The following is a 24,612-nucleotide window of genomic DNA, read 5'->3' on the forward strand; positions in this document are numbered from 1 at the left end:
CACAGAGAGTCCCGGGGAAACGAAAAGCAGTGGGGCTCCCATCGGCGCTGCCACAGCCAGTAGAGTGCAGTGCTGGGGGAGGCAGGGCAAGCATGCAGACTCTGGGGCCTGCACCCTCCTCACCAGGGATAAACCACTCAACACGTACCAGGTGGAAGCATGGGTCAGCCCTCAGCACTCTCCAAACGCTTAGAAATTAATAGAGTGCTCTCCACGCGCTAAAGGTCAAAACTCTTTCATGGCAGGGCCAGGGGCAGCAACCAATGCACTACCCGTGCTGGGGGAGAACACTTGCTGGGGAGAAGGGGCACAAAGTGGCAATAGTTGTTAGGCAGACCAGCACAACAAAACTACTGCTCCTAGTGGCGATCTCTCTTGATAGCACCACAGTGCTTTGGCAGTTCAATTTCAGGGTACAGCTGGCAGCAGGGCAGACATTCAGTGAGCCCTTTAGTCCACTCAGCAGCAACAGATGCAGGGCAAAACAGAAGAGCAGTCCAGATGAGTACTTAGAGCAGTCCTTCTGACAGACGTTCAGTCCCAGTTTCAAAAGTGCTCTAAAAACCATGGGGTCAGAGCCCCTGCACTTATACTCCAGGGGCCCTGCTTCTAGAAAGTGGCAGAAGTTTCCCGCCAGGTCTGACCAGTTCCAGGAGTCTCCCTCCTCCCCACTTTGGCCCGACATCAGTAGGGGGTAAACAAGCCCTTTGTGTGAGGGCAGGACACAGCCTATACAGGTGTAAACTGTGAATAGCTTCTGCCTCTCCCAGCCCAGGAAGGCCATCAGTATGTAGATGAATGCAGATGTAACTCTGTCACACCTAACCCTCCCTGATTGATGGCTGTCTGGAGCGAATGAACGAAGAGTAATTGTCACTCTGCCCTAGACGTTGACTGGAGTCAGGCTGCTAAAGTGGCATTTCCAAAATAGTATTGTAAAATCCACCTACAACCAGGAAACAGGCTCTCACTACCATTCCAAACATGCCATTCTGGAGTTACATACCCTTTTGAGAGCAGTACCCCCAAAATCTAGAACTGTCAGGGCGCTTGCATCAACCATCCTGCTTAGCTCTCCCACCAGTTCAGGGGTTCCTCTCTGCAACTGGTCTCCCAAACTGGGGTCTGCACCCTTGGCTAAATCGGGTCAGGAGAGTCCTTCCTTCCCCTTCCAGAGTTCTGCCCCCCACACCAGGCAGGGTACCCCGGAAGACAAAATGGTAAGGACGCTTGTGGCAGCCACCCCTCCACTCAGATCAGGGGTGCCATCCTGAACCTGACCCTCCAACCCAGGGTCTGTACCCTGAGGCTGGACAGAGGCTCAGGGCAAGGCTTTCCTCCCCCGACCTTTCCAACTGGACATCTGCACCCTTTGCAGAGTGGTACTGCAAGACACCAGTACTGGCTGGACGCTTGTATCAGCTGCCCTTCCAGGTTCTCATGACACTGTGCCCCCCACCCCCCAGTGGATGTTCTCCCGGTACACACTAGATTCCCTCCCTGGAGCCCCCTCAGGGTACTTTCCAAGTTCTGGAGCTGGGCATAGGGCACCCTGGGATGTCTCCCACCCAGAGTCCTCACTAGTCTCAGGGTCCTTCCCAGAACTACCACCCTCCTGGTTCTCTTTTGACTCTTTCCTCCAGGTTGCTATCTGGAAATAAAGCAGAGTTTTCAGAAAGTCAGCCTCTTTGGATTCCTCACTCACAGCTAATCCCGCCCTGCCTCTAGAACCCCGTTATCTCCTCCACAACAGGCATCTCATGTCAAGGGTAGATTTGTAACGCCGCGCCTTGACGCGGCATCGCTCTCTGCCTCCGCGGCAGGAATGCGCTGCCGACATTCGGAGCGCCGTTCCCCGCTTTTTTTGGTAGCGCGTCCAGGGATGCACGTATTACGCTCCTGGTCGCTTTACCCTTACCTGTAGACATTTTTTCTTCTTTTCTATTAGTGGTGGTATTTCTCTGGTCTTTTTCCTTCTTGCTTTTGTCGTCTTCCTGTCCATGCTTGTGTCCATCTTGTCTTCTTCCTGTTTGTGTCCCAGCATGCTCTCTTTTCATATATACTGCTTTCTTTTTTCTATTCTGGTCTATGGGCTTTTCCCAATTCAAGATGGTGTCTTTCCCCTTCCTGTGATATCACTTCCCCTTTTTCAATATATAAGTCAGTCAGTCTTGCTCTACCTTGCGTTGCAAACACTTCCTTTTGGTTGTGCTCTTCGCTCCTGTTCTTCGTTCCTGCTTTTTTGCCTTGGAATATTTTTGCCCATTTTTGTTCCTGTTGTCAAGTGCTCTTTTTTTCTTCAGGAGTTTGTTTGAGGTTTTTCCCCAGTGTTTGGGGGTTTTTCCCTCTGGGACTCCTTCTGGAGGGTACGGTCTGCTTTGGCGTTTCCTGTCAAGCGGCACCGTGGCTATTAGAAAGGGTCGCCCTTACCTGGGATTATCTAGAACCTGTAGAAGACCAGGTGTATTTGCCAACCCTGTATCCAGAGGTGAGAACTCAAGCGCAGTTCGTAACAGATTGCAACGCCAAAAGACTATGCATTGCGAGACCGCTATGGAAGATCCACACGGAGAGGCAGCAGAAAATGCTCAAGCCATGCTGCAGACTGTCCAACAACAAGCCCAAGAGTTACAACAGTTACGGGCAGAGAACACTGCACTACGACAGGTTTTGTCTCCCGGATGAATGGGCATATCACCTGTATCTGCTGCTACTCCTCGATATTATGGAGATCCTCTAAAGATAAAGGAGTTTTTGGATGCCCTGGCGGTTTTCTTTGCCTTTCGACCACTCCAGATAGCCCACCTTAGCCTTAACCAAATGAAAACTGATCTGCGCTTTGTCTGGTCCTGGGCTTGCTTGGGCGGCAACTCCTGTTTCTGCAGAAGATCCAGTCCTGGCTAATTATCCCGCTTTCCTGACTCTTTTCAAACAGATGTTTGAGAGGCCTGGGGTAGAAGCAGCAGCTGAAGAGGCCTTATGTGACATTCAGCAGGGCAATCAGGATGTTCTGCAGTATGTAACTTGTTTCAAACAGCTGGCAGCTGAAACCTCTTGGGTGGAACGCACCTTTATAACCCTAGTCCGCCAAGGCCTGCGTGAAGAAATTAAAGATGAGCTTGTACATTCTTCTCCAGCTTGTTCCTTGAAGGAATTAATGGATCAAGTTATGAATATCGAATATAGTCTTCAGGAGCGCAAGATGGAGAAACGTAGAACACGAGCTCCATACCAGTCTGGTAACTTTAGTACTAGCAGTCGGCGAACAGAAGATGTTCCATCCGAAGCCTCTCCATCTCCCCCTGAAGAACCCATGCAGATCGATCTTGTTCGTGGTCCACTGACTGAATCAGAAAGGGAGGATCGAAGACGAAAGGGACTGTCTGTATTGTGGTAAGGCTGGCCATCTGATTCGTAGTTGTCCGGTACGTCCCTCAAGACCTGCGGGAAATGCCAGCTTCCGTCCCCTGTATGGAGGAAGGAGACGGGAGGAGGTGAAGTACCATCAATATGTTCCTCCAGAGAAAGTATGTCCACCCTGTCTATCCTCTCGGTCAAGTTACAAAGCTCATAGAATCAAGAAGAACATCTCCTGGCGCTCATAGATTGTGGAGCCAGTGGAATCTATTTGGATGAGACCTGTACTATGAATAAAGGAATTCCCCGTATTCCTAAGGAAGCTCCTGAGCAGGTACACATGGTGGATGGCTCTCCGTTAACCTCAGGTCCTGAGGTTAGTTTGACATTTGGGGGGCATCAAGAACATGTTGCCTTTGATCTTCTAGCCTCACCAAATCACATCATGATTTTAGGAATGCCCTGGTTAACTCGACACAACCCCTTTGTTTTGTCAACAAAACAGTTATTCCACTAACTCTTATTGGACTCCTAAAAGGCCCTGTCAGTCAACCAAAGATAACACTAACTCTATAAATATGATCCAGGTAGTTCCAGATTGTTATCAGGACTATATCGGGATTTTTCAGAAACCCAGTAATCCGATTTTACCGCCTCATCGAAGCTATGACTGAGGAAATGGTACCCTTTGGTCGAATGTATTCTCTGACAGACCAAGAAAAGAAGGTTCTTAAGGAATACTTAGATGATAACTTACAGAACAGATTAATGGCTCCTTTTACGTCTCCTGCTGGGGCTCCTCTCTTCTTCGTCCCCAAGAAGACTAAAGATCTACGTCCATGTGTTAACTTTCACGAACTCAACAGAATAACGATTAAGGATTGTTATCCGTTACCTTTAATTAGGGATATATTGGATGCCATTCAAGGAGCCAAGATGTTCACCAAATTGGATTTAAGGGGTGCCTATCATCTTCTTTGGTTCAAGGAGGGTGATGAATGGAAGACAGCTTTCCGTAGTCCTTTCGGCCACTATGAGTACCATGTCATGCCTTTTGGACTGACCAATGCACCTTCTGTTTTCTAACGATTTATGGATTCAGTGTTCTCTGATGTATTAAACCAATATGTAGTCATTTATTTGGATGATAACTGGATATATTCCCGTGATCCTGAGCAACATACAGATCATGTCCTGCAGGTCCTGGAAAGACTTAAAAAGAACCAGTTATTTTGTAAACCAGAGAGGTGTGAATTCCAGAAGACCGAAGTAAAGTATTTGGGGTTCTATATCAATCAACATGGAATATCCATGGATCCTGACAAGGTCAGTGCCATTTTAGACTGGCCTTTTCCAGCGTCTATTAAGGAAATGCAAGGTTTCCTTGGTTTATCATACTTCTACAGTATTGTCAGTTTATTCAGAACTTTGCCCATCTACAAAGTTTCATAACACAAACAATTAAGAAAGAGAACCTGAATAAGGGCTTTGTCTGGACCGAAGATGCTGAACGCGCCTTTCAAGAATTGAAGAAAGCCTTTACCCAAGTACCCATTTTGCGACACCCTGACATAACCAAGAAATTTATCGTTGTGACTGATGCCTCAGACTGAGTTATTGGGGCAGTTCTGCTGCAGAAACAAGACAACGATGGATTGGAACATTCTATCTTTTATCTTTCTCATATCTTATCAGAAGCAGAACGCAATTATGTACTGGAACGAAAACTACTTGCTCTCAAAGTAGCATGTAAGGAATGGAGGCATTTTTTTGATGTGTTCCAGAGAGCCTTTTGAAGCCAGGACTGACCATCGCAATCTCCAATGTCTTCGGAGTTTCCAGTGTTGCAACAGTCATCAAGCAAGATGGGCTTTCTTCTTTAGCCAGTACGATTTCGTGATCACGTACATACCTGGCTCCCAGAATTCAGTGGCAGATGCCTTATCCTGCAGATATCCTGACGTAGCCAAGAACTCTTCTCCACATCTTATCGAATCTAGTAGAATCATCGGAGCTACTCAATCTTTTCAAAAACGTGTAAAAATCAGTGTACCGGTTTCTGTCTACTTCAGAATGGGATAGACTGACTACTTTTTTGCAGAAGGACTACTTCTATCATCAACTTGCTCTTTTCTTACCTACCAAGAAAGTGCAGACACAAGCACTACAAATGTGTCATGATTTCCCAGATAGCCGGTCATGGAGGAATCAAGAAGACCCAGGAGCTGCTTCAACGATCATTTTGGTGGCCTTCGCTTAGGACAGATACTGAAACCTATGTGTCAGCATGTCCAGTATGTGCTCAGACTAAGACACCCCGACCTAAGGCAACAGGTTTATTAAGGCCTTGACCGGTTACCTCAGCTCTTTGGTGTACTCTATCTACAGATTTCATATGTTTTTTACCTACCTCTTCTGGTAACCATGTAATCATGGTGACAGTAGCTTCATTCACCAAGATGGCACACTTCACAGCCTTAAAGAAACTACCGACAGCCCCAGAAATGAGTCCCATCTTTATGTGGGATATTTTTCGCCTCCATTGTCTCCCGCAAGAAGTCATTGCAGACAGAGGGCCTCAATATGTGGCACGTTTCTGGAGAGCAGTTTGTGCCTCATTAAACATTGAGATCTCCTTATCCTCTGGTTTCCATCCACAAATAAATGGTCAAACTGAAAGAGTGAATCAAGAACTTCAACAGTATCTGAGCTGTTACTGTAATGCCACACAAAGTAATTGTCAGAGTTTCTTGCTCTTGCAGAGTTCTCCTATAATAACACAGTGTATAGTGCGACCAAGACCACACCTTTTTATTGCACCTATCGATTTCTTCCAAGGACTTTTACTACTGTTTCCTGAACATCCTCTTTTGTTCCTGCTGTCACTTCTTGTTCACGTCAGATCTGCCAAATCCAGGGCTTATTTCATACAACTCTTAGCTTTGAAACAAGCAATGAAACGAAAAGCGGATCGTTACCGACAAACGGCACCTTTGTATCAAGTGGGCCACAAGGTGTGGCTTTCTACAGATGTCTACCTTCCCGATTTTCTATCAATAAATTCAAACCATGTTTTTATGGACCCTTTCGGATTTTGCAAATCTTGAATCCTGTTGTTGTGCGTCTCCGCTTACCTCAAACCTGGAGGGTTCATCCAGTTTTTCATGTGTCCCAGTTAAAACCCTTTGTTCCTGATCCATACCACCGCTATTTCCAGTGTATTCCTCCTCTTTCCATTAATGGACAGCCTGAATATGAAGTGCAGGAAATTTGTGATTCCAGAATTTTTCGGCGTAGACTGCAATATTTGGTTCAATGGAAGGGCTACCCTCTCAGTGACTGTTCTTGGGAGGATGCTTCCTCCGTCCATGCTCCCAGTTTGGTGCACCTGTTTTTTTACCGTCATCTTGACAAACCTGCGGCCTCGGGGAGGGGACCTACTGTGACGCGGCGTCTCTCTCTGCCTTCACGGCAGAAACGCGCTGCCGACATTCAGAGCGCCGTTCCCCGCGTTTTTTGGTAGCGCATCCTGGGAAGCGTGTATTATGCTCCCGGTCGTGTTACCCTTACCTGTGGACAGTTTTTCTTCTTTTCTGTTGGTGGTAGTTTTTCTCTGGTCTTTTACCTTCTTGCCTTTGGCTTCTTCCTGTCCATGCTTGTGTCCATCTTGTCTTCTTCCTGTTTGTGTCCCAGCATGCTCTTTTCTTATATACTGCTTTCTATTCTTGTCTATGGGCTTTTCCCAATTCAAGATGGTGTTCTTTCCCCTTCCTGTGAGGTCACTACCCCTTTTTCAGTATGTCAGTCAGTCTTGCTCTACCTTGCGTTGCAAACACTTCCTTTTGGTTGTGCTCTTCGCTCCTGTTCTTCGTTCCTGCTTTTTTGCCTTGGAATATTTTTGCCTATTTTTGTTCCTGTTGTCAAGTCCTCTTTTTTCTTCTTCTCTTCAGGAGTTCCTGTTTGAGGTTTTTCCCCAGTGTTTGGGGGGGGGGGGGGGGGGGGGGGGGGGGGGTTTCCCTCTGGGACTCCTTCTGGAGGGTAGGGTCTGCTTTGGCGTTTCCTGTCAAGTGGCACCGTGGCTACTAGAAAGGGTCGCCCTTACCTGGGATTATCCAGAACCTGTAGAAGACCGTGTGTATTCGCCAACCCTGTTTCCAGAGGTGAGAAGTCAAGCGCAGTTCGTAACAGATTCCATGTTGGCAAGGTAACAACCCTGGAGTAAGCAACAAGAGCCCCAAATGTAAGAAAAATGAGGTAGGAGTAAACAATAAAATGACCAATATGAGAGAACAGGAGAAAAATCAACAACACGTAGTGGTCCAAGTACAGAGTTTGTAGTGCAAAAATGAGTCACTGAGGTATTACGCAAACACAAGCCCTATCTATCCTCACCAATGATCACCAATGTTAGAAATGGGGTTTCTGGTTGGCTAGGGTATGCACCCAAGCCAGACAGAACCCACCACTCTAGTCGGGTGAGTAGGTTACACACTAAAGATAACCTGTGTTCACCCCCTGGTAGCTTGGTGCGGAGCAGCCAGACTTATACCAAGGTCATGTATAAAACGCAACACATTCACACTAGCAACACAAATACACCACAAAAAGAAACTCCACACAGGATTATGTAAAAATATATTACTATATTATTAATAAAACAGAGACAAAAATGACATTATCCATAAATACTGTGCGCACTATGCAAAACCTGATATTACCAAAAAAAGTTCAGTGCATGAGGCCCAGCAGGTAGGTTATAGCAGGACACACATACCAACATATAGCATAAGTACTGAGCCTGGTAGCACCATAACATGTATCATAGCCTCAGGCCATGCAGCAGTAACAGGAGAATCATTGCTGTGCACACCCCATAAGTACATGAACCATCAGTTATTCCCCTAGGCACATATGTCACAGCTTGATCGCTGTTACATAAGGGGTCATAGAGTACTCCGGATACTGATAATGCAAGACTCACCATGAGGATAGTATCTGGGCACAGAATGTAGTAGTTCGGTTAGAGACAACACTGATAAATTACAAGGAATCACTGTGAGAATACTAACCCTTCTAACATTATCCTTAGCATATTAGAGACACTGGCCCTCGCATTAGTGGGGCTACAGTAATTAGGAACATAGGAGTAAGGGCTCAGCTGTAGAGCACAGGCAGGCCTGCGATCCTTGTTGGTAATTTACAGTAATGGGAGATTTCATTGCCAACTTAGAGGAGCGCAAAAGCATCAGCGCTCCTATAGGGAATATTGCAGAAACGTGTTTGTGGGAGGCGGGCAGTTCCTGGGATTAATTGGGGGCCCCTGTCGAGGTTCCCACATAGCACCACCAACTATGGAGACGAGTCCCCCCCCCCCCCCCCCCCCCCAAGATATGCACCCATGTGGGGTGGGGCTACCAAGGTAAGGATTAGCAGGGAGGCCTCGGTGGGTCTCCAGTTGTGCAGGGATACTCTCCAGTAGCTACCCGTGAGCACCCAGAGCAACTGCTTCAGCATGCAGAGGCAGGAGCTGCCCCGGATGCCCTGCTGGTGCAGGGCGGCTTGCAATTCCAGGGTGACCCTCCTGGATCCCGGGAGTCAACAGGCACCCAGCGGATCCTGAAACCGGGGCCCACTGTCATAAGCCTCCCATTCATTCCAGACAGATTGGGAACTACCTGTCTCACGGGGTGGGGCCAGCCAGTAGTCTCCAAGTGCCGGTCTGCCCTCGATTTCGAGGCAACGCAGCAGTCCCCATGGAGCCCCAGGGAAACAAAATACAGTGGGGCGACGCTGCCACGGCCAGCAGAGTGCAGAGCTGGGTGAGGCAGGTCAATCATGCAGTCTCTGTCCCCACACCCTCCTCACCAGGGATAAGCCGCTCCGCCTCAGCACTCGCCAAAAGCTTAGAAATTTAAAAAGCACTCTCCATACACTAAGGCTTACAAAGCGCTACAGTCTCAGGACAAGGAGCGGCAACCACCCCACTTACTGTGCTGGGCCCCTGGGAGAACACGTGTAGGGGGCACAAAGCGGCAATAGTGGTTAGGCAGACCAGCACAACAAAACTACTGCTCCCAGTGGGGATTTCCCATGACAGCACCATAGTGCTTTAGTAGTCCAAATTCAGGGAATGCCAGGCAGCAGGGCAACATGCAGAAAAGCCATCCAGTGAGTTCTTTACGCCACTTCGCAGGAGCAGAGCAACAACAGAAGAGCAGTCCAGATGAGTCCTTTGTGCAGTCCAGCAGTTCTTCCGACAGATGTTCACTCAGTTCCAAAAGTGATATAAAAATCATGGGGTCAGAGCCCCGGGTACTTACACTCCAGGTGCTTCTAGAAGGTGGGAGACGTTTCCAGCCAGGTCTGATCAATTCGAGGAGTTTCCCTCCTCCCCCACTCTGGCTCCAGACATCAGTAGGGGGATAAACGAGTCCTTTGTGTGAGGGCAGAACACAGCCTATACAAGTGTAAAGTGTGAGCGCCCTGTGCCACTCCAAGCCCAGGAAGGGCGTCAGTATGTAGATGAATGCAGACGTAACCCTGTCACACCTAACTCTCCCTGACTGATGGCTGTCTGGAGATTATGCACAAAGTGTAGATGTCACTCTGCCCTAGACGTGGATTGGAGTCCGGCTGCAAAGCACTAGAGTTCTAAGCACAGAGAAATGCCCACTTTCTTAAAGTCACTAAACAAATACAAGAGCAACCCAGAATATCCATGTGAACCTTTGTATATTTATCACAAAACACATATCCAGGTGAAATTCAATCAATTTAAATATTCTAGCTGAAAAATCTTGCTACTGGTTAACCCATACAACATTTTTTTTATATTAAGACGAAAACAATCTGTCTAGAATCTTTCAAAATAGCTCCATTGAATCCAATACCAACACATGTGATAAACGTGTTTTTAATGTTTTGAAAGCTGCATCAGCATATAATGGTGAATCATTTTTATAATCATACTTTAGGAAAATAAAGAGTAATAGTTGAAAAAAGTTATCCCAAAGTGAGAAAAGAGACACCACACCATAAAGCTATTAAGAAATTGCTTATAGTTCTGTGATCTTTGGTGTATCTCACAAAGACCGCTTCTTATCAAGTTATAAAGTATACTTGTCAATACATTGATTGATAATTCAAAACATAAATCAAAGAGGTTTTGTTTGATTAATGCCACAGCTGGATGTCAAATATTGGTATCACTGTGACCCAGAATGGTGCTTTTGCCACTTTAATATAAGAGCTGGGTAGACTGGCAGCATCTGCCCCCAGTGGGGAACGCTGTATTTTCTTAAATCTGAAGTCTGAATAGCAACATTCTAGGTCAGACAGTTATACCAATATTCGACATCCATCTGAGGCTTTAATAATTCCAATCTTTCACCACTCCCTAGGTCATTTTTTGTCCTGACGAGACCCTAGTATCCAGCATGAGGGTCACAACGCCGTCACATTAATCAGACAAAACTTCTTTGGGGATTACTTTTTTCAACAATCACTTTGTTTATTTTCCTAAAGTAGGATTATAGAAATGATTCACCACTTTCTTAAAGTGGCATTACTCAAATAGTAATGTAAAATCCACCTACACTAATAAGCAGGATTTCTCACTTACATTCAAAACATACCAAGCATGCTCACGCTAGTCCTTGCAGATCAAAAATGACCACTTAGACATGTAAGGAAATTTCGCATGCAAACCACTGAGAGAACCAGCACTCACTGTAGTAAACAGAATAGGCAGTTTGTCACTACTAGGACATGTAACATGTATAAATATGTGTCCTACCTTTTACATGCACAGCACCCTGCCACTAGGACTATCTAAGGCCTACCTTAAGGGTGACTTTGGAGTAGTAAAAAGGGAGCTAAGTCCCTGGCAAGTAGTTTAACTTGCCAAGTCACTATGGCAGTAAACTGCAAACACAGGTGCTGCAGTGGCAGGTTTAAGACAAGTTCGAAAGGCTACTTCTGTGGGTGGCTCAATCAGTGCTGCAGGCCCACTAGTAGCATTTAATTAACATGCCCCAAGTATATGGTTTACCATGTTTCAAGGGACTTACAGGCAAATTAAGTAAGCCAACAGGTGTGAGCCAAATATAACATGTTTTAGGGGCGAGAGTGCATGCACTTTAGCAGTGATAGGGTCCCCAGAGTCCTAAAGCCAACAAAACGAGGGTCTGAAAAATAGGAGGAGAAAGGCAAAAAGTTTGGGGATAACCCTGCAGAAAGGGGCATTTTCAACAACCCTTAACTCTATTTCAGACTGGAGAATTTCTTGTGTGGCCACATGGGTCATACTCTAAATTGATTTATTGTGAAGTTTTGATGCCCGATGTCTGCACACCCTTATGCTATGTGAAATAATGTACTGACCTTGTTATAAAGCGTAACCGGAAAATGCTTTATCAATACAAATACTTTTTTTTTTATTTTTTTTTTTTTTAAACAGGATGGCTGTGTGCAACTCCAGTGGAGCATCTGGTTGTCAAAATGTTTTTTCTTTACACTAAAGAAAAATTACCAATGAGGGGTCTGCAGCAGAGTTTGATACCTTTATTTGGGACTGGTTGACTAGTAAATGGTTTACTGAATCCTTTCAGTTCATTCATTTATTCTTAGCTTGTCAGGAGAGATAGTATGTGATATCTTACAGTTACACAGCTCACACATTTGTTCTGAGAATTGCCTTGTTAATCTAGCATAGCTACCAAAGTTGAGCTAACGAACCCTTAAGGACTCCAGTTTACCACTATGGTGTGGACAGCAGGCCAAAGACCAACAAGGTACATTTTGACACTGGTGTTTTCAGGCACCCTCCCTGAATATTTGAAGGTAGAATATTGAGGTATATCAATATATCAAATCTAAAATACTGTAATGTATGTAAACATTTTTTATACCAAACTCCACAAATCTGTACCTTCACAATATACATAATCATCTTCCAGGTACATAGATGTTGAGTTAGGAATAAGTAGTACTTACTCTATAAGCACTTACTTCGATACTTTGTCCATGATCTTCTTACATCCAAGTATTCTTAGCCTCAATATTTGGAAATACAATCCTATTTTGAGGAAGAGGTTTACTTATGGTTTGGTGATACAAATATTGGTTATGTAAATTGATGATACAAATATTCTTTGTCAAAACTAAGATGTTTTCATTTAACATCAATGGAGCACCTATTTGTCAAAATGCTTCTTCTTTACACTGAAGAAACATGGAACAATGAAAGGTCTGCAGTGGAGTTTACTGAATACCTTGATTTGTCAAAATGCTTCTTCTTTACACTGAAGAAACATGGAACAATGAAAGGTCTGCAGTGGAGTTTACTGAATACCTTGATTTGTGACTGGTGGATTACTAAATTCTTTCTGCAGATGAATTTGTTAGCTTGTCAGGAGAGGTAGTATGTGATGTCATTCCTCTACACTGCTGCTAGAAGTCAAGTTGGGAGAATTAATATTTCTATCTATATCTAATAAAGTCATGGGTTTACCTTACATCAGTTAGGTAAATCAATATTGTTTGTTGCAGAACCAGTGAATTTTTTTTTTGTATATTATTACTAAGTTGTTGGGGGTATACTGGGCATCAGTATCCAGACACATTAAGTATGGTACTTGTATCTTAATTCATGTTGACTAGGATTGTACTGTAGTGCGTTTGTGGATTCTGTTCAAGTCTTGAGACCGTCAGTTGTCTTAATATAGCAAATAAAGGGACTTTTTTCTATAGGATGAACTGGAAAGACATTCATGTACACTGCTTGCTATTGGTGGAATTTTTAAAGATGATTTTTCCTCAAAGTCATAATACGTCAACATTAAGCTACAGGATTGTAAACTCATATTACTAGAAATGCTTACGCCTTCAAAGTTAAATTTTCTTTTGCTCACTTTATCAAATTGTACAAAATTGTTATGTAGCTAAACATGTACAAATCCAGCAGTAAAGTGTGCTCTCTGCTACAGTACAACTTACATGTTTTAGCACCTATAACATCCTATCTGGTGTAAGCTGGACCAGAACTATCATGCTGTTATGTACCATACAGCATGTTTTTTGGACTGTGCCAAAAAAAACAACTAAAGTAAATTCTGTAAATGCCTTCTAGATTACAAATATCCAGTAGCAAATAAACCAGGCAGTAAATACAAACAAGTTACTTATAGTTTATTATATTCCAAAACAGTGCTATAATTTTGGGCTTGACCCAGACATTACAGGACAGGCCAGGCCATTTAAAAGAGAGCAACAAAACCTAACAGTGTACAAAAGAACTAGTTCTCACTGAGAATTCGACTGTGAAAATCAGTCTGTTTTCACTTTCTGTCTACCATCAGGAGTGGAAAATCAACACTGTCTTGGTGAGATATCACTCTGCTATATACCAGACTTCATTATGCCTATTAAAAAGCATGAAGGGTGCATCATAACCAGCCGTCATGAAAAAATCGTGTTTGAAGGACTTTCCCAAAGTGTTCAACTCTTCGGACAGTTTCTCCGCCTTCTCAACGAAATCAGATTTAAAAGCATAGCCACCAAATGACCTGAAAAATAAACAGAAACATTATACTCGAAGGTTTAGCTTCCTTGTTCTTCACTTTTTGTTCTAGTAGTTCCCATGTGCATCATTGAAGGCACTGTAATTTGAGGAAAAACTCATTAACCTTTGAATATCAGCAGTGCTTCAATCACCAGATAAAACAATTTACGTTTAAAACCATGCTTTAGGGAGAAGGACTCTTATTCAAAAAAATATAATGTGCAGTCCAATTCATACCCATGACCAACTGTCAGCAGTAAATGTTCAGAGACCAAACAGGATTTTTGGGATTATTTAGAAGTTGGCAGTGATGAGACATCTGTCAAAAATTTTAATTGTCCCACATGAAAACGCTTTGGTTACTCACCTCAATCAGAGGTCCTGGAACCTCTATTTCTCTGCTGGAGAAACATCCCTACAGACAGGGATCCACCGCAGCCACTAGCTGACATGTCATGATTTTGGAAGACAGAGCCTACAGAAGATAGGCCCTTCCAATGTCCTATCCATCATGCATTTTCCTTCCCAAGACCGTAATGTTAGTATAATTGCTCCACATGCGCTGGGAGAAATATGCCAAAATGTTAGGGACATTATTTTTTAAAATATTAATTTGAAAAATATATATACTTCTAAAAATAAATAAAAAAATAAAAAAGTCTTCTGGCTCCCATGCTGCAATACAATGGTGCAATGACAGGTATTGAGAGCTTCTTACTAAGAGTGCTCCCTTGCTGCAATGGCATGGTGCGAAGGCCAGCACTGAGAGTTTTTGCTAAGAGTGCTTCCACGTCAGTGGAAGCACTTCAGCAAAAAAAAAAAACAAAAAAAAAAAAAAAAGGAAAAAACTGTTCTTCAAAGCAAAAAATTTAATATCATGGAAATACAAGTTTTTTTCTGCTCATGGTTAATTTTTTTTTTTTAAGACTTTATTTATGAAATATAGAACACAAAAACTGCACTGTTCATAGGATACATCGCAGCACCGCAGATTTACATCCCAAATCAGTAAGCATAAGTTTGCATCACATCCTCAGCAGAGTCGCTGGAAATACAGAAGTTCAACCTATACAGAAAATGATGACTTGAACTAACCAATATGGCTACGAGAAGTATTGTGTGTTTAGCGGCAATTAAAGGGCTACGGAACAATATATTTAATGGACCATATGCGCAACAATGTGGAGCACATTACGGACAAACCAGCATGGAAAACTGACATTGAGCTCACGTAGTACATCCAAATCAGGGGGGGGGGGGTCTGTAGATTAGAGTCAGACCGGCCCCGTTAACAGAACCAGCGATGGGGGCGGACAACGCTATAGGGAACAATACCGTCTTCCGTCGGTTTATTCGGAGTCCCGATACCTTACCAAAATCGTCCATCAGTGTCAATAAGATAGGGACTGAGCTCTCCGGGTCCGAAACATACACCAGGGCATTATCAGCATACAACAATATAGTGTGTCGTTGCCCCAACCTGTATGCCCCAATTTCGTAGGTGTGTTCCATGGCTAGAGCAAACAGTAGCGGGGATAGGGGCAGCCCTGTTGAGTGCCTCGCTTTATGTCGAACGTCTCTGACACAATCGCCCCAGTGCGAACCCGGGCACACGGAGACGAGTAGAGCAGATGTACTCATGACAAAAAGTAAGGACCCAAGCCCATTCTATCTAGGATGGCTCATAAGTATTCCCAGGACAGGATGCCTTTTCTATATCCAAGGCAACCAGTGCAGCACGGTCAGGGAGCCCACGCGTCTCGTGCATAACTTGTGAAAGTCTCTGCAGGTTCACGTGGGTCCCTCTTCCAGGGATGTACCCACACTGATCACTCCCCACCAACGAGGTCACCACTCTGCCCAGTCGCATTGCAAGGACCTTAGCGAGGAGTTTCACATCCACATTTAACATAGACAGCGGTCTATAGGAGGTCGCCTCAGCGGGATCTCGCCCAGCCTTAGGTAGCATAACGATCAATGCTTCTCTCATCTGCTGCAGTAGCAGGCGCGCCTCCTGAAGCATTTCCAGTAGTTTAGGGAGCAGTGTTGCGGAGTATGCACGGTAAAACTCAACTGAGAGGCGGTCAGGTCCTGGCACCTTCCCAGAGGCCATGCCACACAGGGCCCCCTGGAGGTCCTCTAGGGACAGCTCAGCCTCTAGCTCCGCCACTTGAGTGTCCATGAGCCTGGGCAACCGAAGGCCATCCCGGTATTCCCGTATCTGGGAACTCATGTCGCAGCGCGGAGAACAATATATGACCTCGAAGTGCTCCCATAAATGTGCGTTCACACAAGTTTGGCCCAGAATCCCGGCACCAGCAGGATCATGGGAATAGGGGGTTCATGATGGAGCAGCCAGGTGAGCAAACGCCCAGACCGATCACCCTCACGGTGCAATTTCTGTCTAAACTCTTTACGAACATAGCTATCTAGCCTACCCCATAGGGCACCTATGCGAGCACGCACCACCCGACTTTCGGCCTCCAGAATGCCACCATTGTCGATTTGATGCAGCAGAGCACCCAGGGCGTCCTCCTGCTGCGTTAATTCCAAATCTAGTTTCTTCTGAATGCCGTATGTCTTAGTGAGGCTTTCACCCCTTATCACAATTTTAAGGGCCTTCCATTCTATGCCGTGACTCTGGGCTGTGGTCCAATTTCCGCCAAAATAACCAGTTAATGCCTCCTGAATGTCACGTTTGTACTCAAGGTCACCCAGTAATTCTGGCCTCATGCGCCAGAGGTGGACCGCCGGTCTGGGCGTGTTGGTACCGCACTCCAACAGAAGAGGGGCATGATCTGACAGAAATTGGACCTGATAATCAGCCCGACGAATATCCAGGGTCCTGTCGTTCACAAGCAGAAATATATCTAAACAGCTATATGCTCAATGAGTAGGGGTGTAACAGGAAAAGGTTGTGGAACTGGGATGCATCTCCCTCCATAGGTCTACCAAATGTAGATTATCCATTAAACTGCGGAGCATGGCGGTCATATGAGGCTTAGTGCACATCTTGGGGGAACTTCTATCGAAGGACCCGTCCAAAACACAATTAAAGTCATCCGCACAAATGATGGGCATCCCTGCATAGGGCATCAAGTCACACTGGAGCTCGTGGAAGAACTCTGCATCATCGGACTTGGGGGCATATATTTAGGATGCAGAGCTCACGGCCATTCAGTTCCCCATGCAGTAAGGCAAAGTGGCCTTGGATATCAGCAGTATAACTCCTTAACTGAAAAGGGGTTCCTGGGGCCACCCAAACTGACACACCCCTGGCATAAGATGAGTAGGTTGCAGAGTAAAGTTGACCCAACCACTTCCTCTGTAATTTTTGCGCTTTATTTTCTAGCAAGTGTCTCCTGCAAGAAAGCAACATGAACCCCTAACCTAAGATACGTGTGTACCCTATAACGTTTTACAAAGGTGTTAAGCCCCCGCACATTCCATGTGACCATTCTAATCAATGTACTTGCCATGCTATATGCCAAGTTGCCATCGCCACTCTCAGACCCCCCCCCCCCCCCCGAGCCTCCCCCAAAGACTCAACATTCCACTGGTCCGGCTCCACAAACAGTTGCATTGTCAGCGAGAAAGGTGCGGATCACTCTAGCAACGCAGGAAATACAGCGCGAGCAGTGCATGATACAAAACTCCAACAACTACTGAAATTACAATCCATAACCAACAACCGCAACCCACCCCAGGTAAACACGACCCACAACTAGTGTCTGCCCACACCGTGTGTGCGCCCCGCAATCTACCATAGAGCCTAGAAGGTAGAGGCAGCACTAAACTGTACTACTGTGAGGAACTGGCCAGGGCAAAGTCGGACTACACTCCCACTCCTCTCACCCGACTACTCAGACCACGCACACACTGTACTTAAACTCAATACTTCTCTGCAAGTGAATTAGTATAAGCCACAACAGGTGACACTCCACGCTACAATGGGTGGGGGTAGAGAAATAAAACAATATTAGCCTTAGTCAAGCCAGGGGGGGGGGAGGGGGGGACTTAAAAGGGGGGAGAGGTAGTACACAACACCCCATGAGCTCCGCCCAGTGGCTTGTGGCCTCCCAAGACTCTGCCATCCCGCAATAGGAGAGCCTAACAATAAGGAGGAGGAGAAAGGGGAGAAGGGAAGAGACGGGGGCGTTTGGAAAAGAGGAGGCAGGGTGACAGGGGAACAGATAGCGGGGGCAAGCCCCCAGTCTAGCAACAGACACTACTTCTCACAGTCAGCACAAAGATACATTCTAACAGTTCTTCAGGCGTTGGTGCTGTCGGAGTGCTGTGTTAATACACCTTCCCCGTGGGGGGGAACCAGATCGAGAGGATATTTCCACAGTGACAGACTTTACCAACTGCCTCGTCTCCTCCCGCTCAAGACGTCTCCTGTCCATACTCAAGGTGCCATCTTAGCGCACTATCACCCTGCCGTTGCAGGTAGCACGACGTCGCCTAATGGTCTGGCGCAAGGTGGACTGTACGCCACCGATTTTAGTAGACCTCTCACAAATTCCTCCGCCCTGAGTCCCCGGCGCTCCGCCGCCACCATCAAGCTCCAACCAATCCCATACTGCCTCAGGTGACTGAAAAAAAATGAGCGGCCTTCATGGAGAACCTTCAGTTTAGCGGGGGAAGAGTAACATAAGTATACCCAAGTTCTTTCCATTTGCGTTTAACACCCATGAAGGACTGTCGTTGTAGCTGCACCTCCCAAGTGAAATCCGGAAAAAAAAAACGGATGGGATTCTCATAAGAGAGGTCACCATGTGTGCGTACTTCCTGAAGGATTGTGCCCCGGTCTCTGTAGTTGAGGATCTTGGTAATGAGCGCTTGAGGAGGCGCACCCGGCGGCGGAGGAGCCAGTGCCCTGTGCACACATTCCACCACAAACAAGGCTGGCAAGGAGGCGTTAGGCAAGGCTTTTTTTACCATCTAGTCCTCCTAGGCCAGCGCCTAGCATAGGTCCCGGCAGCAATCACCACTGTGCGCCGAGTCCACACCATAGACAGCCGTCCTGTTGTACAGGAAGGCCGCAATAACCAGTGTTCCATTGTTCCAGGGGGTGGGGGGAGGCACCAGGTCAAATGCCCCAACATCCACTCCATCTGCAACCCATGCAACGTCCCTGTGGGGGGTGGGGGAGAAGGGGATATGGGGGAGGGGCTGGGGTATTCGTAGCCCACTGGCGCCGCCCTGGTGAGCCCAAGTAGTCGCTCTCTGGGCGACCCTCACTCGGAGCCCCCAGGGTGGCATCTCTCAACGTTTCTCACCACAAGATTAATAGCAGACTGACACTGCAGTCGCTATGTTGAGGTCAAGCAGTGGCTTAGAGTCCAGCCAGTCAGGGGGAGTCCGCACACCAGAGCCCCCATCAGTTTAACACCTCCTCTTCATTGGCGGCCGATCCGCGCCGCAGGGAGCTCCACCTCGAATGGAGCCGCACACGTTTTTTGGGGGGGGGGGGGGGGGGGGGGGGGGGACCACCAGACCCAAGCCAGCCACAGGCCCAGTCCACCCCCTGTAGAAGGGCTGGACAAAAAAAAAAAAAAAAAAAAAAGGAGGAGGGTGGGGTCCGCTCCCCATCCAGACCGACTGCTGCAGGTTAGCCTGCCAATGTCGGGGGCCCCCTACCTCCAAAATCACAGGGCGGCACTCCGCTAGTCTCCAGCATCGGGTTATCTGCCGATCCGCCTGGCGGCCACCATGTTAAGGTCAGGCAATCCCGATGGGGCCCAGCCGCACGGGGGTGTCGGGGGACGCAGCTAAGAGGTTAAGGTTCCAAGCAGGCGCTGAAGGAATTCTAGTTGGAATAACTTTTAAGACTCTCCATAAAGGCTTTTATAACAGCAATCCCAAATAGGGAAATATGTTGTCAGTTTTGCAGGTAAGCAGCTATAGCTGTTAAATGAGGCCCGATTGAGGAGTATGATAGATTTGCCTTTTGTAAATGTAACAAATAGCAGACAATATTTTGTACTGAAGCTTTGAGTGGATCAATATTCTTTGGTTGACAATAGTAGACAAAACATTTACATTTAGCAGAATAACATTGTCTAGTTCTGGGTTTGCGTGCTTCCTTCACAATATCCATACATTCAGATGGAAGTTGTAGATATCCAAACTCTGACTTCAGGAGCCAAATCGCCAGGTTGAATGTGCTGAAATTTGGGTGTCTGATTTGGCCTCTGTTTTGAGTCAGCTGATCCGGTCTGTTTGGGAGCTTGTGATGTGGTACTACAGATAGGTCCAATAGTGTTGTATACCAATGTTGACGTGTCCATGTGGGAGCTTTGAGGATCATAGTGAGTGAGGTCGGTTTCATTTTTATTATCCGGGATGGAATTCGTGGGAGAGGTGGAAAAGCGTAAGCAAATATCCCTGACCAGTTCATCCAAAGAGCACTGCCCTTAGATTGAGGGTGTGGCTACCTGGATGTGAAGCTTTAGCAATTTGAGTTTTCTTCTGTGTCGAAAAGGTCCATGTCTAGGGTTCCCCACATTTGAAAGTATTGTTGAATTACTTATGGGTGACTTTCCCATTTGTGGACGTATTGCTGCGTCCTGCTTAACAGGTCTGCTAGTTGATTGTTTATCCCTGGGAGATACTCTGCCACTAATTGAATGTGATTGTGAATTGCCCATTTCCAGATTGTCTGTGCTAACAGGGGCAATTGAGATGAGCGTGAACACTCCACCCCCCCCCCCCCCCTTTCCATTTATGCAGATAATATATTGAGGTCATATTGTCTGTCCATATTAACACTACCTTGTGTGTGATTTGTGTCAGAAAAGCTTTGAGTGCTAGGAATACTGCAAGTAATTCTAGGTACTTTATATCAAAGTCTGTTGGCTGGAGTCCCATTCCCCTAGTATAGTAAGATTGTTGAGATGAGCTCCCCAGCCTATTAGTGATGCATCCGTTGTGATAGTGGTCTGAGGCACAGGGAATGGGTAATTCCACCATTGCAGAGAGAGGCGAGTCTGGCGGTCTAACACTAGATCCTGAAGTTGACCCTGTGACTGAGACCAATGTTGGGAAAGGCACTGCTGTAGTGGTTACTTGTGCAGTCTTGCATGGAGAACTATGGCTATACAATAAGCCATCATTCCCATCAGTTGTATCACTAGTTTCGCTGTGTAAGCATGATTCTCCTGTAATTGGGAGATGAGATTTTGAAAAGATTGAATCCTTAATGGGTTTGGATATGCTATTGCTGATTGGGTATTCAGAACTGCTCACAAATACGGCCGTATTTGTGATTGTTGGAGATGAGATTTGAGATAATTCATTGTGAATCCCAAATTGTGTAGAAGATTGACAGTATACTGAGTGCGTTCCTTGCAAGTTTGAATTGTATTGGCTTTTATGAGCCAATTGTCTAGGTATGGGAAAACATGTATGTGTTTTTTTCTGAGAAATGCTGCTACCATTGCCAAGCAGTTTGTGAATACCATTGGAGCTGTTGTTAACCCGAAAGGTAGTACCTTGAATTGGTAGTGTTTTCCTGAAATGACAAACATTAGATATTTGTGATGTGCTGGGTGTATGGAAATGTGGAAATTAGCATGTTTGAGATCTAATGCGGTCATGTAAGCCCCTTCTTGTAATAGGGGAATAGCATCTTGGAGAGTGACCATATGGGAATGCTCTGTGAGTATGTATAGATTGAGGGGTCTGAGATCTAAAATTAGTCCTAATGAAATGTCCTTTTTGAGTATGATGAAGTAAAGTGAAGTGAATATACTCCTGACCCTTATTGGGATGTAGGTACTGGTTCTATAGCCCCTTAGAGAAGGGACTGTACTTCCTCCTTTAGCATAACAATATGGTCTTGAGAGTTTGTAGGAACGATGAGGAATGTTTGGTGGAGTGGAGATGAGTTGTAGACAATAGCCATGTTGGATAATTGATAGAACCCACTGATCTGTGGTGATGATGATGTACCATTGTGGGTAAATATTTACCAGTCTTCCTCCCACAGGAGATGTATGTGCTGTGGGGATTTGTAAGAAGTCACTGTTTTTTTGTTGAACCAGAGGAACATCTGGAAGCAGATGATTTACCTCTTCCTCTAGAACTAGAGCCTTTGTAAGAACCTCTGAATGAACCTCTGTTATAGCAGAGAGATCCTTGTTTCTGTTGTGAGGTGGATGGCTCTGTGGTTGATGGTTTGAAACCACCCCTAAATGAGGCCTAAGAAAAGTGCCTCTAGTGGGTGTGGTGTTTAGTGCATCCATAGCCTTAGCTGTCTCCGGGTCCTTTTTAAGCTTGTCTATGGTGGTATCCACCTCTGGTCCAAATAAATGCTCCTTATCAAAGGACATGTTTAATACAGCTTGCTGTATCTCGGGCTTAAATCCTGAAGATCTTAGCCAAGCATGTCTCTTGTTGATTATGCTGGTGTCGAGTCCCCTTGCTGCTGCATCAGTAGTGCATCTAATTGCATTGTTAAAATAACCTGTCCCTCTGCTACTATTTGTTGTCCCCTTTTCTGATGTTCCAGTGGAAGATACTGTAGCATGTCTTCTATCTCATCTGAGCCTTATCATACCTTGCTAGGAGAGCCTGAGAATTTGCAATCCTCCAGTGGTTCGCAACTTGAATAGCCACTCTTACCTGCTGCGTCAAATCTTTTACTTGCCTTGTCTGTAGGAAGAGCAACTCCTGCATACTAAATATTGGCCTATTTTCTTGCTGCTCTTACCACTATAAAATCAGGTGGTAATTGTGCCCTAATAAAAACTGGATGAGAGGGTGCAGGTTTGTATTATTATTATATATATATATTTTTTTTTTTTAAATCAACCCTGCGTATAAAAGGTCCTTGTTTTTCCAGGTTCTTTAAAAAAAATTCTTCAGCATGTCTAAGCATGCCTGGAAGCATAGGGAGACATTGGTACTTTGTGTGTAGATGTTAAAGTATTAAATAGAAAATCGTCCTCAATTGAATCTGTATGTAATTGTACATTATGATACGCAGCTGCCATGGCTATTACTTGATTGTAAGCAGTGGTATCTTCAGCGGAGATAGCTTCGCTGGGTATAAATCTGGGTCATTAGGGAGAATGGGACTGGGGTCATATAGATCCATGGGTCTACCTCTTCTTGAGCATCACTTAAACCATCCCTATGTGGTGATGCGGATGCTGCCTGTGGAGATAACTGTGCTGAATGTGTAGGTGAAGGTGGTGGTGGGGTAGAAGGAAGGAAAGGAGAATGTGGTGAAGCCGGAGGTTGTGTAGCCTTTTGTTTCTCCTTCTGTTTTAAGACTTTGAAAGGTGGAGGCAAAGTATCCTGAAACGCAAGTTTTCCTTTAGTTGTTGGAGGAGGAGGAGAAGCTATGATCCTTCCTGTTTGCTCCTGTATGTGAAGTTTACGCTGTTTTGCATCCATAACCTCTAGTATAGATTGTATTGCAGATGACTCCTCAGTAGCTGCATGATGTTTATTACTGGCAGTTTACGATTACGAAGGTTTCGATACTGAATGCTTGACTCGGACCGAATGTCAGCTCCAAAAGTACTGTAAAAATGTTTTCAGCTCAGAGATGGGAAAGTCTGATTTCCGGCTTGGCACAGAAACAGATGTAGCAGTCTGTTTGGTAATCACGCATGCACCATGGTCTTTTGTTTCAGTGCTGAACCCGAAGGTTAGTCATCTGAATTTATTTTTCGGACCCCACCATGGCCCGAAGGCAGTGGAGGACCAAAGACCAATGCAGGAGTCTTTAACTGTCTTTGTTTGGTGTGACTAGCCTGATGTACTCACGTAATGTGCCGGTGGGATGGATTGACTGTCAAGATCAGGATCTCGCTCAGAGTCCAAATCTGCAATGGAGACAGCTACACGCTGTCCTAGTTCTTCCTGCATGTGTTCTTTTCCAAAGACTTTGGGTGTGTGTTCTGACGACTAGGACGCCATCTCGAGTAGACGAGCTTTTCGGTCCCAGAGTCTTTTTGGATCGAAATGATTGCTAAGTGTCGCAGGTCTCTTCTGTGTTCCAGGGACAGGCACAGGTTACACACCAAATGCTGATCGGTGTAGGAAATTTGTCGAGACACCGAGGACAGAACCGAAACGGAGTCCGTTCCATCAGCCTAACATCGTTCGACTACAATGTGTCGAAGTAGGCCAAAGAAGAGCAAGGTCATCCCTAAGGGCATAAAATAGACCCAGACAATCGAAATCGGATCGAATACAAAGAGTGGAAAACACAATCAAAACTATATTGACGTTTATAGAAAGTTGAAGTAAAGTTCAGAAGATACCAAACCCAGATCTACCGAAGCAAGAGGAAACACGGCTGAACCAGACAGCGGAAAGAAAACAAAACAAAGGACTCAATGCCCATGTGCACTATCACCGAGTACCACCCTATACCCCTTCCCACCCATACCCTAAAAATACCATCACCACCTTAAAGCTCTACCCACCCCTAAACTCTAAAAATACCCTTACTACCCTATACCACAACCCACCCCTAAGCCCCAAGAATACCCTTTCCACCCTATACCTATACCCCTACCCATCCCTAAACCCTAAATTACCTTTACCACCCTATATCCCTACCCATCCCTAAACCTCTACTGTTTAAAAATGGCCCTCTCTGAAGGATCACTTTAAACTTTTTGCCTTCCTCCTACTCTTTCTGACCTCATTTTTGTGTTTTAGGACTCTTGGCA

The 24,612-nt window shown here is 45.6% G+C and overlaps 1 protein-coding gene across 1 annotated transcript in view; it reads right to left on the reverse strand.

Moving 5' to 3' along the window:
* Positions 1-13,524: 13,524 nt before the first annotated feature.
* LOC138296025 (heme-binding protein 2-like) overlaps positions 13,525-24,612 on the reverse strand; it is a 98,086-nt gene continuing 86,998 nt past the window's right edge. Inside the window, exon 4 of the mRNA XM_069234730.1 lies at positions 13,525-13,922. Coding sequence (XP_069090831.1) covers positions 13,748-13,922 — 175 coding nt within the window. The 3' untranslated portion in view covers positions 13,525-13,747. The remainder of the gene's footprint in view (positions 13,923-24,612) is intronic.

The sequence above is a fragment of the Pleurodeles waltl genome, chromosome 5 (assembly GCF_031143425.1).
Source record: "Pleurodeles waltl isolate 20211129_DDA chromosome 5, aPleWal1.hap1.20221129, whole genome shotgun sequence".
NCBI lineage: Eukaryota > Metazoa > Chordata > Amphibia > Caudata > Salamandridae > Pleurodeles > Pleurodeles waltl.